This window comes from Colobus angolensis, unplaced genomic scaffold (genome assembly GCF_000951035.1).
Source record: "Colobus angolensis palliatus isolate OR3802 unplaced genomic scaffold, Cang.pa_1.0 Scaffold456, whole genome shotgun sequence".
NCBI lineage: Eukaryota > Metazoa > Chordata > Mammalia > Primates > Cercopithecidae > Colobus > Colobus angolensis.
This window is the reverse complement of record NW_012117999.1, coordinates 1,038,206-1,052,783: the sequence shown is the minus strand read 5'-3', so window position 1 is coordinate 1,052,783 and position 14,578 is coordinate 1,038,206. Positions and strand designations below refer to the sequence as shown.

Genomic DNA, 14,578 nt, shown 5'->3' with positions numbered 1-14,578 from the left:
AATAGGGCAGCACTGGACCCTCATAAAGTATTGTTCTTAATTTGCTTAACTTTTATTTAAAAGTTACACTGGGAAAATCTTATCTCATATATAAAAGCAGTAAGGCAATCCGCCTTTTCATGCCCAAATTTCTGTTGGGTGATTTCATATATCTTTTTCTAACTAAAACCCTAAACCATAGCCAAGATTTATTTTCTTTTTACAAGTTACACATGATGTTGGTTGTATTGCTTTCCAAAGTGACAACAATGGCGCCTACTGTATGAAGTTTACATTTAGCTAATGGCCTTAAATTATGTGAACAAAGGATTAGTGATGAAATCTAATTCCTGATTTGCCACTTACAATATTTATCATTTAAAATCACCAAGAAGGTCTTTATAAAAGACCCATGCAAGTAATATAAATCCTGCTAAAATCTTGAATAACTCTGATTTAATTCTACAGGTTTGTAACAGAATTTGTAAACCTAGGCAATTTTTCAGCTCTTCGCACTTTCAGAGTCTTGAGAGCTTTGAAAACTATTTCTGTAATTCCAGGTAAGAAGTGATTAGAGTAAAGCATAGGCTCCTTGTACCTACAGCTTTTTCTTTGTATCCTGTTATTGTGTTTGTGTGTGAACTCCCTATTACAGGTACGTCACAGAATTTGTGGACCTGGGCAATGTCTCGGCATTGAGAACATTCAGAGTTCTCCGAGCACTGAAGACAATTTCAGTCATTCCAGGTGAGAGCAAGGTTAGACAATGAGACTGACCCATCATATGATTCAGCATCCTTCTCTTTGCTTGACATTCAGTTTTATAGAATGTTTCAAAGAAAATGATTCTTATTGTTTAGACATACGTTTTATCAGCCTTGGAGTTTAACAGTGTCTTATGTGAGATACTGTAATTTGAGGTCAAGGTGATTTGCACTTACAAATATCATGTTTTGTTTTGTTTTTTCACCATGTTAATTTTATCAAGAATTTGCTCCCTTTTAAATGTACCAATCTCTAATTTCTTATTCATTAGAGTCATTAATGACTATGTATATACAATGCAAATCTTCTAAATTTTTTGCTAACAAAAGAGAAGGGAATAAGATAATAAAAAATAGTGTGAGTCTGCATGGAGGGATTTATTATCTTAAGGCACAATTATACTGCAAACCACTTTCCGTTGTACAGCAAAATCTTTCTTATTTCTTATTTATAAATAGGAATTTAAAAATATTTATTCAGGTATTTTGTCATAAAACTGACCTCTGACCCTAATGAAAATGTGCGGCAAGTTTCAATAGCAAAAAGGAAAAAGACAAGGCCCTTTCCTTAATGTAGGCTCCATGAAGAACATGAACTTTCCATTACTCTATCTTGACATAATGGCATATGAATCTTCATTACATTGTTTAAATCATTACATTTCTGGAATTCATCTTCAGAAGTTCTTCCCCCTTCCATGAAGTGTTGCTTCTCCATTAGCATTGCAAACATTCTTGGATTTATGAATGAAATCTATGTTTTTAAGAAAATTGTGTGAAGCTTTTATTATTTCAGATGTGTTAAGTCTTCATAGTAATAGACTTCTTTCTTTCAGGCCTGAAAACCATTGTGGGAGCCCTGATCCAGTCTGTGAAGAAACTCTCTGATGTCATGATCCTGACTGTGTTCTGTCTGAGCGTGTTTGCTCTAATTGGGCTGCAGCTGTTCATGGGCAACCTGAGGAATAAATGTATTCAATGGCCTCCCACCAATGCTTCCCTGGAGGAACATAGTATAGAAAAGAATATAACTGTGAATTATAATGGTACACTTATAAATGAAACTGTCTTTGAGTTTGACTGGAAGTCATATATTCAAGATTCAAGTAAGAATTGTTGTTATGTACATTTCCTTAAAAAGTAGAATTGGATTGTTTGTAACACAAAGGATAAATCCTTGAGGGGCTGAATATCCCATTTTACATGACATGATTAGTACACATTGCATGCCTGTATCAAAACATCTCATTTACCCCATATATACAAACACCTACCTTGCACCCACAAAAATTAAAATTTAAAATTTAAAACTAATGAAATAAATAAAACACCCTCTAAAAAAGAATTACTGTTATGTATATTTAGTCTTTTCATTGCTAATGTGCCTTCCATCTGGGCATGAAAATGTTTTTAAATGATCACATAACAAGAGGTCATCTTTTAGAAAATTACCTAATCAAACTATTTAACAATATTTAAAATTATATTTTATTTGGTATTTCTATCCTCTGGATTTTAAATAATAGATTATTTATATTTCTGGAACTAATTTTAAAGAATTTTGTTAATCACCTTATCAATGGCTTACACATACATTTAACAATTTTGTTCATAACTACTCTAGTTTTGACTCCTCAATGCCATTTTCTATTTTATCATCATTTGGAAGGCTGAAGAATTCAGCTAGAAGGAATTTTCCTAGTATCCTTGGTTGTTTCCTGTGGTAATTGATATACTCAAAGGAGATAAAACATGTGAATGCCCTTTGTGAATTCTACAGTACTATGCAAATGTAACTCATTATACACTAATTATACAATGGCTCTTATGTATCAGAAACTTTGTAGTACACTGGGGAAAATAATGGAGATAACACATGGCTTCAGAGTGTTATAGTTTAATAGATTATTTTGTTATCTTAAGGAAATAAAGTGATACCTAAAAGGAAATCTCATTCATATATTTGAAAAGTAGTATTACATCAAAAAGAAAAAAATTACAGTTAATAAAGCTTCAGGAGAGAGTAATAGAAAATGTTAGTTGGGTGCAGTGGCTCACACCTATAATCCTAGCACTTTGGGAGTCTGAGGCTGGAGAATCACTTGAGGCCAGGAGTTTGAGAGTTTGAGACCAGCCTGGGCAACATAGTGAGACCCCTTCTCTACTATATATATATATATACTTTTTTTTAATGAGTTGGGTGTGGTGGCATTTACCTATAGTCTCAGCTACTAAGATCTTCTGAGATAGGAAGATCACTTGAACCTGGGAGGTCAAGATTGCAGTGAGCCATGATTGTGCTACTGAACTCCAGCATGGGTGACAGAGTAAGACTCTGTCTCAGAAATAATAATAATTGTGCTAATATCCTTTCTCTTTTGAAAGTGACAATAAAAAGTGTGTAAGTTTCCTCTCTCTTTAATTTTAGAATCTGCCAGTAGTGATATTTCAAAAGCAAGGAGAGTTAGAACATGATTAATAAGAAAAGGAAAAGTCCTTTTTAAGGAAAAACATTAAACCTATACAACTTAGATTTTTAGATGTTCTTGAATATAGTATATCTTTATTATTTTAAGGTGATGAATAATATTTTGGAAAAAAAGAAAGAAAACTTCAGTGACTGATTGTGTGGAACAAACAGAATTAATTACAGAAAGTTACTAGTTGTTCGATATTTATTAAAGTAATGATAGCATAGTTTAAAAAGCAAATACTAATCAGTGTCTTCTTATAGTTATAAATCTGGAAAATACCTTGGGTTGATACAAATGAACTCTTCCATGACATTCAGTGATATACTAATAAATAATTTACAAACAGCTGAAAATCTTTAGATTTAGTTTTAAATCTTTAGTTGTTAATCTTTAGATTAAGAACAGTATCTGAGCAATACACCAATGTTCCTTATTCATTTGATATGATGCCATAGGTCAACTTCAATCACCAACTCCCTGAAATCTGTTGTTTATTTGTTTTATCTAAGTTCAAAATACTGACTATGAGGGTTATTTAGGATTTATTCTCTCTAGGGAAAATGTATTGGACTGCATTTTTCCAATACTCAAAGTGAAAAAATAAATAATATCTGAGGTCATTTTCAGCTCTAAACATCTATGATTCTTATTTTAAAGCAAATGCAAATATAAATAAAGTGGTTCATTTTTGAAAGTAATAGAGAATTAAGTTTATTAAATTTAAGGATAAATATTATAACTGAAAAATTATATTTTCCTCAGGTTAAGGCTGATCATTAAGGTTAGATCATGAATTTAATGAGCAAAACTTCATTTATAAATATGAGATACCAAAAATTCATCCATAAACTATTATAGTCCTTTCTCTTTGTTTAATTTTAATTGAAAGTTAGAAAATACTATGTCAACTTTCCTGTCTAGGTTCAAATAAGTCAGAATATTAGAAACAAAAATGATATTTTTCCTTATGTGGTTCTGTGTACTGTACGGAACTATGCATGGAGTAAATTCCTCAGAAAACTTAACATCTAGAAAATATATCTTCTTACAAAATCCAATATTGATTGTTTAATTTCATGTTTTCCTCTTTTTGTCTTTTATTTACTTATTCATTCAGTAAACTTTACAGAAAGACTACCCAGTCTCAAACAAACACTAATATAGAAGTAATTAATGATCATGACTTTCTAAGAGGAATACTTGTAAATAAATAATTACAATATAGGAGTGTCACTATAAGAATAATTCAAGTATATATGTGTTACTGGTAGCACAATGAGGAGAGTTCTTAATTCTGACAACATTTAGTGGAAAGAAAGTTGAAAATATCAAGGAAAAAGTTACAGAAGAAATGGATGTTGCAAGACGCAAAGGAGTTTGCAAGAAATGGGAATCTTTGAGATAATGTTCTGTTCACCTATAGTCATTATTTTAGCTTTAGTACTTAAGACTTTTTAAAATTGCTTTCATTTCAGTTGTTGAGATGGTTTATGCATATTTTACCATAAGTTGCCTATATTCTGGAAACTGTGAGAATATAAGTTATACTTAATTATTAAAATGTATAGTGTTAAAAATATAGGAGAGAGGACCAGAAAATATACTATTCTTTTATTTTGAAATATGTGGCTGTTTTGAGAAAACGAATTCCTGTCATTCCTGTCTATTTTTACTGAATGAATTTTTTTTCATGAGAGTGGTGGACAAATGCTAATACCTTTTTGAAACATTGTGTTAGTACCTGTCATTGTCACTAAATTTACATTCATAATGAAGAAATACTTTGCACTGTAAAGTATCTAATGCAAATACTTTGCACTATAAAGTATCTACTGTAAAGTATCTTTGCACTGTATCTAATCTAATGCCATTCCTTCATAATGAAGAAATACTTTGCACTGTAAAGTATCTAGATAGAATATCTAGAATTTGGAGGGAGAAGAGACAAATACTTATGCCTTTGAATGAATTGTATGTTTAAAATTACTCAACAAACTTAAAAGAAGAACCTGACCTTCCTGTTCTCATTTTGGTGTTTTTAACAATGCAAATGTTCATCATATGACTTTCTTTTTTCAAACAGGATATCATTATTTCCTGGAGGGTTTTCTAGATGCACTACTATGTGGAAATAGTTCTGATGCAGGGTAAGTCAATAATTTGTGTGTATCTGTGTATCTTTCTGTGTACACATACATATGTATATCTTTTCTCTCTTTTTATAGAAACTGAAGATAACAGCCAACTAATTTTATTGACATTAATTTGCTATATGTAAGGTTTTTGATAAAGTATGAGATTATTTAAATATTAGGTAAGATTTACGTTTTGTAAAACAAGAAGTAATACTTTTAGACACATGTACACGTATGTTCATTGCAGCACTATTCACAATAGCAAGAACGTGGAATCAACCTAAATGCCCATCAGTGATAGGCTGGATAAAGAAAATGTGGTACATATACACTATGGGATGCAATGCAGCCATAAAAAATAATTAGATCATGTCCTTTGCAGGGATATGGATGGAACTGGAGGCCATTATCCTTAGCAAACTATTTTTGCAGGAACAGAAAACTAAGTACCTCATGTCCTCACTTAGAAGCAGGAGCTAAATGATGAGAACACATGGACACATATAAAGAAGAGCACACACTAGGGCCTACTAGAGTGTGGAAGGTGGGAAGAGGGAGAGGATCAGGAACAATAACTAGTGAGTACTAGGCTTAATACCTCAGTGATGAAATAATCTACACAACAAACCCCCATGACACACATTTACCTATATAAAAAATCTGCACATGTACGTGCTCCTGAACTTCAAATAAAAGTATAAAAAAAGAGAAAAATATCTCTTAAATATCCACTGTATATAACAGCAAAAAGAGGAGTAATCCTGTTCCTACTTTTTTAGGGTAATAGTAATAACAATGCTGTTTCTTTTAGATAAGTATATTGAGCTATAAACTCTGGAGTCTCCATAGTAGTAGAAATGAAATGGAGATGTTGAAATTGCAAATTATCAACAAAAGTTATTTTGTAAAATATTATTAGAAATGCTGCACCATATTTTAATGATGACACCAAGTAGCTAATAAGGCTATATGCAGTCAGAAGTTGGGAAATAGATTAGTTACTTATTTATCAAACTTTTATTTTGAAATAGCAAATCTTTCTGGCTAGACAATATTTTAGCATAGTATCAGAGTAAAAAGGCAGCAGAACCACTTGTAATACTTTCTTTTGCCCCACTTGCAGCCAATGTCCAGAGGGATATATGTGTGTGAAAGCTGGTAGAAATCCCAATTATGGCTACACAAGCTTTGATACCTTCAGCTGGGCTTTTTTGTCCTTGTTTCGACTAATGACTCAGGACTTCTGGGAAAATCTTTATCAACTGGTGAGACACTAAAGAGCTACACTCTCCATTTAAGTAAAAGTATACAAGAAAACCAATTGAGTTATGAAATTAAAACCAGAGGATAATATAGTAGAAAGAGCAGAACTTGAAACAAGACTTGAGTTTCTCTATCCTATTGATTATAACACATACTGAGCAGAGTGATGCCAAGGATTACAATTCTCTTCCATTTCTTCTTGACTCAAAACCTGTTCTCTACCCTTCTCAGACACAGATTGTACCGAACAGAAAGCACATTCTCCCTTCAGCCTTATCTACCCCCTCAAATATTATCTCTCAGGTGGGAGGTAATGAAAATGAAGAAGCAGATATAGAAAGATAACTTTATTGTCTTCCTTGACTTTCCTAAAGGCTCAGATCTTTAATGGAGGACTCCATGGCATTTTACTGACTGTTTCATTCTTGGTGAATACAAAAATTCTCCCCTAGAGATCATAGTGCAAATGCATCAGCTAGGAGAGGAGGAAGAAGCTGAAGTTAAAGAAACAAAGAATCAAAAAAAGTACAGTGTGCTGTGACCAGCATAATTACTATTTATATCTGAGTTTTGCTAGACACACAAGTAAACTGAAAGTTGAAGCCACCACTTAGTGAAATAATATTGAGAAATAATTCTGATATTTTTGTTTGCAGACATTACGTGCTGCTGGGAAAACATACATGATATTTTTTGTGTTGGTCATTTTCCTGGGCTCATTCTACCTAATAAATTTGATCCTGGCTGTGGTGGCCATGGCCTATGAGGAACAGAATCAGGCCACCTTGGAAGAAGCAGAACAGAAAGAGGCCGAATTTCAGCAGATGATCGAACAGCTTAAAAAGCAACAGGAGGCAGCTCAGGTAAAGATGCCCTGTCTCATGGCACTGACCTTTTATTGTTCTGATTGTTGCAAAAATATTGAAGAGAAAGTGAGTACCGAAAGGCAGCTGGCTATATGAGGAATTAATAACGATTTCTATATTTTGATCATCCATTTACCTTTATTTAGTTTAATTATTTTGTTTATTTATTTTAAGATGTATATAGTAATAGCCACAATAGAACTCTCTCATGTTATTTTAATCATCTTAAGATTCTCAAAGCAAAAGGAAAATGTTGTTTTGGGGTATTTTCAAGTGAGAGACTTTTATTCAATGAGTAGACTGATATTAGGAGGAAATCATCTTTTCTTAGAACAAGAAATTATTGGTTATCATAAGAAGAGTTGCTCCTCTAGTTCTTAAACATAATCTCCTTTTTTCTTTAACTAAAAATACGTTGGCTTTTAACATGGGTGCTTTATTTCCTTTGTAAGGAAGTGATCAAATAATACAACAATCTCTGATATAGCAGCATCCAATAGACATATGAATGTCACCGATCTTACAGAGCTTGACCATCTAAAAAGGATTACTTGGTTTTACAGTGAAGTGTTAGACCTCACAGTGTGATAAATCATAAAATGCCTCTCCCATCTCTCTCATCTTTCTGTTTAGCCAACAAACTAATGTCTTTACTAAAGAAGAAAGTTGTTTCAGAAATATTAATTTATATGCAAGAGTAAATAATTTATTGAGGTTACCCTGGGAACAATGATAATAATTAAAAAGTGTCAACTTACTACCAGCACAAGCTATAATCAAAAGGCAGTGTATTATTCCATGCCCACATGTCCCTTAAGAACCAGTACTGCCGGGCGCGGTGGCTCAAGCCTGTAATCCCAGCACTTTGGGAGGCCGAGACGGGTGGATCACGAGGTCAGGAGATCGAGACCATCCTGAGCCACACGGTGAAACCCCGTCTCTACTAAAAAATACAAAAACTAGCCGGGCGAGATGGCGGGCGCCTGTAGTCCCAGCTACTCGGGAGGCTGAGGCAGGAGAATGGCGTAAACCCGGGAGGCGGAGCTTGCAGTGAGCCGAGATCGTGCCACTGCACTCCAGTCCAGCCTGGGCGACAGAGCTAGACTCCGTCTCCAAAAAAAAAAGAACCAGTACTGATTGAAAGATGGTGGGGACAGTTTTTAGAAAACTGGATGTCTTATCTTGCTCAGCAGAAACTATTGATTCTCCCTTCTCCATTTTTCTGGATATTGTGGATGGGTGAGAAAGGGATTTTGTAACTGTCCATAAATGTGATTAATGACATTTTGAGGGTATTGGACAAACCAATTTCAATAACTAGAGAAAGGACCTCACGTCCTTATCCCATTCCCCTGCCTGAAGATAGGACTTCAAGTAATTCATCAGCTTTTCTTCCATACTCCAGTTTCTTTTTCAGAGAAAAGAAAACAACACTAATTAAATAGCAATTTTTAAAGTAAATCAAATCTAAAAAGTAATGAATTTGTGTTCTTGTTGATACCTGATGGATATTTTTGAATATGTGGTTTGTGGGGCATTAACACAGACATAATAAATGTTACCATGGAGAAAACCAGATTATCTCTGAAAGCCTTCATTAGGTGAAAAAAAAAAAATCTCCTCTTATACTTGCTGAGAATCTTCTCTGTGAGATGATCCTCAGTCAGCTCAATATATTTTTTAAATGCCATGCAAATACTTCAGCCCTTTCAGAGAAAGATACAGTCTATTCAGGTGGTATGTTAAAACTATTTCTCTTCAATGTAGCAGGCAGCGACGGCAACTGCCTCAGAACATTCCAGAGAGCCCAGTGCAGCAGGCAGGCTCTCAGACAGCTCATCTGAAGCCTCTAAGTTGAGTTCCAAGAGTGCTAAGGAAAGAAGAAATCGGAGGAAGAAAAGAAAACAGAAAGAGCAGTCTGGTGGGGAAGAGAAAGATGAGGATGAGTTCCATAAATCTGAATCTGAGGACAGCATCAGGAGGAAAGGTTTTCGCTTCTCCATTGAAGGGAACCGGTTGACATATGAAAAGAGGTACTCTTCCCCACACCAGGTATGGCACTGCTGAGTTTACTGATGCACGGTTGAAAATTAAAACATGGGAGAGAGGGGGAGAATTAGAAAATGGACTTAGGAATTTTTATCAACTGAATCGACCACTGTTGTGCTAGATTTAAACCTATCCCTTCTGCACATAGTTATGCGAAAATTTTACTCCACAGATATGAAAGTCTACAGCTCAGTGTAGTTAAGATAACACCAAGTTGACAGTCAGGAGAACTGGATTGTCATACTGTCCACCGATATTTGTCTACAACTAATGACATTTAATCTTTCTGATCCTCAGCACTTTTAAGAAAAAAAAATGTGGAACTGGGGATTGTTGATCAGGAATGTCCTTAGGTTATTTTATGATTTTATGTTGTTTTTCCTCATAACTTCTTTACAAGTCACCACGCGTGCTTCTGAAAATATTAGTCATGGTACACTTGATCAAAAGGCACATGGCTCTGAATTTCAGAAGTACGAACTTCAAGTTCCAACAATACGATGCCTTATAGGTGAAAAAGAATTAATAATTAAAGTGATTTTAGAAAGGTGGAGTAAACTAAATCGTGAGGAGTATTGAACTTTTTTGAAAGACAAGATCCATGAAAACCAAGGTGGCCTTGTTAAGGTCATGGTGCCAGTGTTCACTGAATGTTTACCATGTCCATTGCCATATTCTGAGGATATTTCCCTTTGAACTTGAGAAATGGTGGTTCAGGGAGTGTGTGTTTGTGTGTGTGTGTATATGTGTGTGTGTATGTGTTTCAATATATTAAGGTTGCAATCTATCTCCTCATTCTTTAATCCCAAGGGCTAGAAACCTTTTATCAAGATAATTTAATTTAATGTGAACGCACATAAAATGAGAATGATAATCAAAAGGTATGAGCCATATTCTGTTATGAATGCTGAAATCTTCTTCTACCTAATCTTGCAAAATGAAATCACATTCAAAGGGCCCTATTGATATGGCTTTATTTGTTTGCTGTTTCAAACTTCTAGTCTTTGTTGAGCATCCGTGGCTCCCTATTTTCACCAAGGCGAAATAGCAGAACAAGCCTTTTCAGCTTTAGAGGGCGAGCAAAGGATGTGGGATCTGAGAATGACTTTGCAGATGATGAGCACAGCACCTTTGAGGATAACGAGAGCCGTAGAGATTCCTTGTTTGTGCCCCGACGACACGGAGAGCGACGCAACAGCAACCTGAGTCAGACCAGTAGGTCATCCCGGATGCTGGCAGTGTTTCCAGCGAATGGGAAGATGCACAGCACTGTGGATTGCAATGGTGTGGTTTCCTTGGTTGGTGGACCTTCAGTTCCTACATCGCCTGTTGGACAGCTTCTGCCAGAGGTGATAATAGATAAGCCAGCTACTGATGACAATGTAAGGAAGTTTTAAATAGTTCAGGCATGGCTGGCCCATTATTGCTGCACCAGCCAGTGTTTCTACAGAAGGGCAACCTTGAGAATGATTCCTGGTTGGTCACGCTGTGAATGCACCTGCATCTTGTAATATCTTTAATAGACTAACCAACTAAAACTTAAAACCTTAACAGTCTCCTGCACAAACCTGAATGCATTGACTTACTGAAAGTGCTAAGGATTAATTAGACACAATAATTACTGCCTCCAGTTGGAGGATTTGCTATATACCCACACTGAATTTAGATAGCAGGACATCCTCTAAGGCTCTGATATAAAAGTAAATGAATGATCCCATGTTTAAGTGTCAAGGGTGTATAATAAATCTTTCCAATGGATTCTTCAATATATCTCTGCTTTAGTTTAGATTTTCAAAAACACTGTGCTTAAGTAGATAGCTTCATTGTTACCTTAATACTCCTAGTACTCATATTTTTCTTACTAAAAAAATGCTGATATAGGTCTTCTCAAAATTAATCTAAATGAAGAGACACAAATACATTATTAATACAGATAAAATAATTGTCTGTGTACAAAGCTATGCTATGTGTTTGTGGATGTACACCCAGATGAGGAATTTCTAAACAGATGCTGCCTCTTCTTAGACTGTTCACTCACTTGGAAATATATCAGCATGAGGAGGCATGACTAAGTCAGAATTAGATGACTTATTGCTTTGGTACCCTGGATGAAACTGTTGTCCATGCAGCATGTGTGTGTTCTTTTCAACATAGAGTTTGTGTTGTCAATGACCATCTACATCTTGTGTCCAGAAAATAAGATGGCAGCTAAGTGTGTTGCAATCATTGATACTTCCTTAAAATTAAATAGCTACCTTCTCAAAAACCAAGTGCCTTGATCACTTGTAGGACTTTTAAGTTACTAGGCTTTTACTATTAGTTCAGAAATAAGGGTAATAACTGTTAAATATATCTCTTAAGAGTTTTATCAACTATATTAAAATTGTTTCATATTTTATAAAATTATGAAATCAGGAAGTTAAAATCTTGGTTTTTGCTGTATGACTAAATGGTTAACAGTTTGAACATTCCAGGCTAATGATACAATAAGTCAGAAATATCTGCCATCACCAATTGAATATGAAAGTGCATGATGCATGTGTTTCATGAAATTCACTGTGTCACCACTTGGTTGTTTGCTTGTCATATTGCTCAAATTAATCATTTAACGCGTTAGCATTTTTTTTTATAGGGAACAACCACTGAAACTGAAATGAGAAAGAGAAGGTCAAGTTCTTTCCATGTTTCCATGGACTTTCTAGAAGATCCTTCCCAAAGGCAACGAGCAATGAGTATAGCCAGCATTCTAACAAATACAGTGGAAGGTTGGTAATAAATTCTATTTTTGTTTCAATTATTTTCACTAAACTTATATTGTCTCATTTCAAATAAATATATTTGTGAGTTGGAAATAGTGCATTCTGATGAAAAGACAGTAAGTCTAATTCAAGAACTGTTATTTGTTATATCTACTCAGATATTCCAGAAGCCTTAACAATTTATTTTAAACTCAGTGATACTGGGACTAAGAATGTTTTCCTAACCGTGTTGCAACTCTTTGAAAATGCAGAATAAAGCATTTCTGTTAGGGGTTTCTAATCTCATCAGTCACAGTGACCCTCTTTTTGTTCCATTAGTTTAAGACTTCAGCAGTACAGCCCTTTTCAGCCTCATCCTAAGTACTCTCAAGATTGTAGAGGAAGAGCAGTTCATTTTCACAAAATAAAAACAAGTTAAAATGATGATTCTTGGGTCACATCAATCCCTATTCTAGCTCTCATAGTCTGAGGTTGAAAATGTAGAGTCATTCACATAGGGTTGCACACAGTATCTACACCACCCTAAACCATGTTCCCATCGAGACTTCATGTGAAAGACCACTCACATAACTTGAGGCCAAGCACTGAGCCACAATGTCAGTGCATAAGGCAAAAAACTACCCATTGTAAACTGGCCTCTATGTGTGTGTCTGATGAAATATCCTTGGGAGGTTTAGAGTAAACTTTGTATTTTTTTTAACAAGTACAAAAAAGGTTGCCTCTGTAACAAAAATGTGCTGATTACTAAAAATAAGTTTAGTGGATATGAAATAAATGCGTGTGCATAAAATATACCCTTTGATGGTTCTTTTTTTTTTTTTTTTTTAATCTAGAACTTGAAGAATCCAGGCAGAAATGCCCACCCTGTTGGTATAAATTTTCCAACATATTCTTAATCTGGGACTGTTCTCCATATTGGTTAAAAGTGAAACATGTTGTCAACCTGGTCGTGATGGACCCATTTGTTGACCTGGCCATCACCATCTGTATTGTCTTAAATACCCTTTTCATGGCCATGGAGCACTATCCAATGACGGACCATTTCAATAATGTGCTTACAGTAGGAAATTTGGTAAGCATATTGGAAGGTAAATGTGTTTAGTCTTCAAATTTTCTGCTTGAGAAACTGTTTACATTTAATTGTGTATAGCAGTCTTTCAACCACCCTTCATGCTTCCTGGCCTCCGCAAAATGCCAGTTATATCTAGCTGGCTATACTCTACTTTTTGCCAAAAATAATGACCTTAATGTGCTCACAAAAACTGAAAAAGGCATAGGCCTACAGCACTACTTGAAAAGTCAACAGCAATATTTATAACTTTTCAAGATCCAGAAGTAGCTCATAGTTTAAGAACACACTTTTTGAGATATTATTACAATTTCCCTTACTGTAGAAGGTTAAAATAAAATTGTGGATCTCTTTTATCCTTCTTAGTCATCATCATTGCAAGAAATAATTTAACAACTCAAAAATGTCTCCAGCTTTTATTCTTCCAGGATCTAAGTAGTACATGTATTGTTTATCCATCTATTCCATATCAAAACCATGAACTATTTAAAACCTCCAGTACATTTTGTGTATTATATGATTATGAAGGTCATTTTTGGTGAAGGTTGCCACTTAATTTTTCCTTTTTGTGCTTCAAAAACATAAATTATTAAAATGTTTGCCAGTCAACTCAACTTAAGAATATTAGCTTTTATTTGCTGAAGGAAAGAGCTATCTAAAGTAATATATGCATTTTCCATAATATTTGGTTTGAAGTTTAGGATTTTTGATGGTAGAAAGCAGAAACATCATGTATAACAACTGACATTTTATTAGTTATATTTTTGAAGTTCTATTTATGCTACAGAAGTAAATTTATTTTTTCATGTGCATAACAAAGAATGACAATAGTAATGCACCTAGTATAATAACAGATAAGAATGTATAACTCTGATTTGAGGGAAATAGGAATAAGCTTATAGAGAAATAAAACTGCTCATGGGCAAAATGTTGTCAGTACTTGTGTTATATGAAATCTGGAGAAAAAGGTAGTTTGGTATAATGGAAAGAGCACTGTTAAAAATAGATGACTTGGGCTGGGCGCGGTGGCTCACGCCTGTAATTCCAGCACTTTGGGAGGCCGAGGTGGGCAGATCACAACGTCAGGAGATCGAGACCATCCTGGCTAACACGGTGAAACCTTGTCTCTACTAAAAATACAAAAAATTAGCCAGGTGTGGTGGCGGGCACCTGTAGTCCCAGCTACTCAGGAGGCTGAGGCAGGAGAATGGCGTGAACCC

General features: G+C 34.8%; 1 protein-coding gene across 1 annotated transcript in view; it reads left to right on the top strand.

The window, feature by feature from the left end:
* The window catches only part of SCN1A (sodium channel, voltage gated, type I alpha subunit), a 162,648-nt gene that overhangs the window by 97,050 nt on the left and 51,020 nt on the right, over positions 1-14,578 (top strand). The window contains exons 7-15 of the mRNA XM_011958029.1: positions 635-726; positions 1,580-1,849; positions 5,301-5,364; positions 6,476-6,617; positions 7,272-7,478; positions 9,249-9,533; positions 10,532-10,912; positions 12,163-12,295; positions 13,123-13,361. Coding sequence (XP_011813419.1) covers positions 635-726; positions 1,580-1,849; positions 5,301-5,364; positions 6,476-6,617; positions 7,272-7,478; positions 9,249-9,533; positions 10,532-10,912; positions 12,163-12,295; positions 13,123-13,361 — 1,813 coding nt within the window. The remainder of the gene's footprint in view (positions 1-634; positions 727-1,579; positions 1,850-5,300; positions 5,365-6,475; positions 6,618-7,271; positions 7,479-9,248; positions 9,534-10,531; positions 10,913-12,162; positions 12,296-13,122; positions 13,362-14,578) is intronic.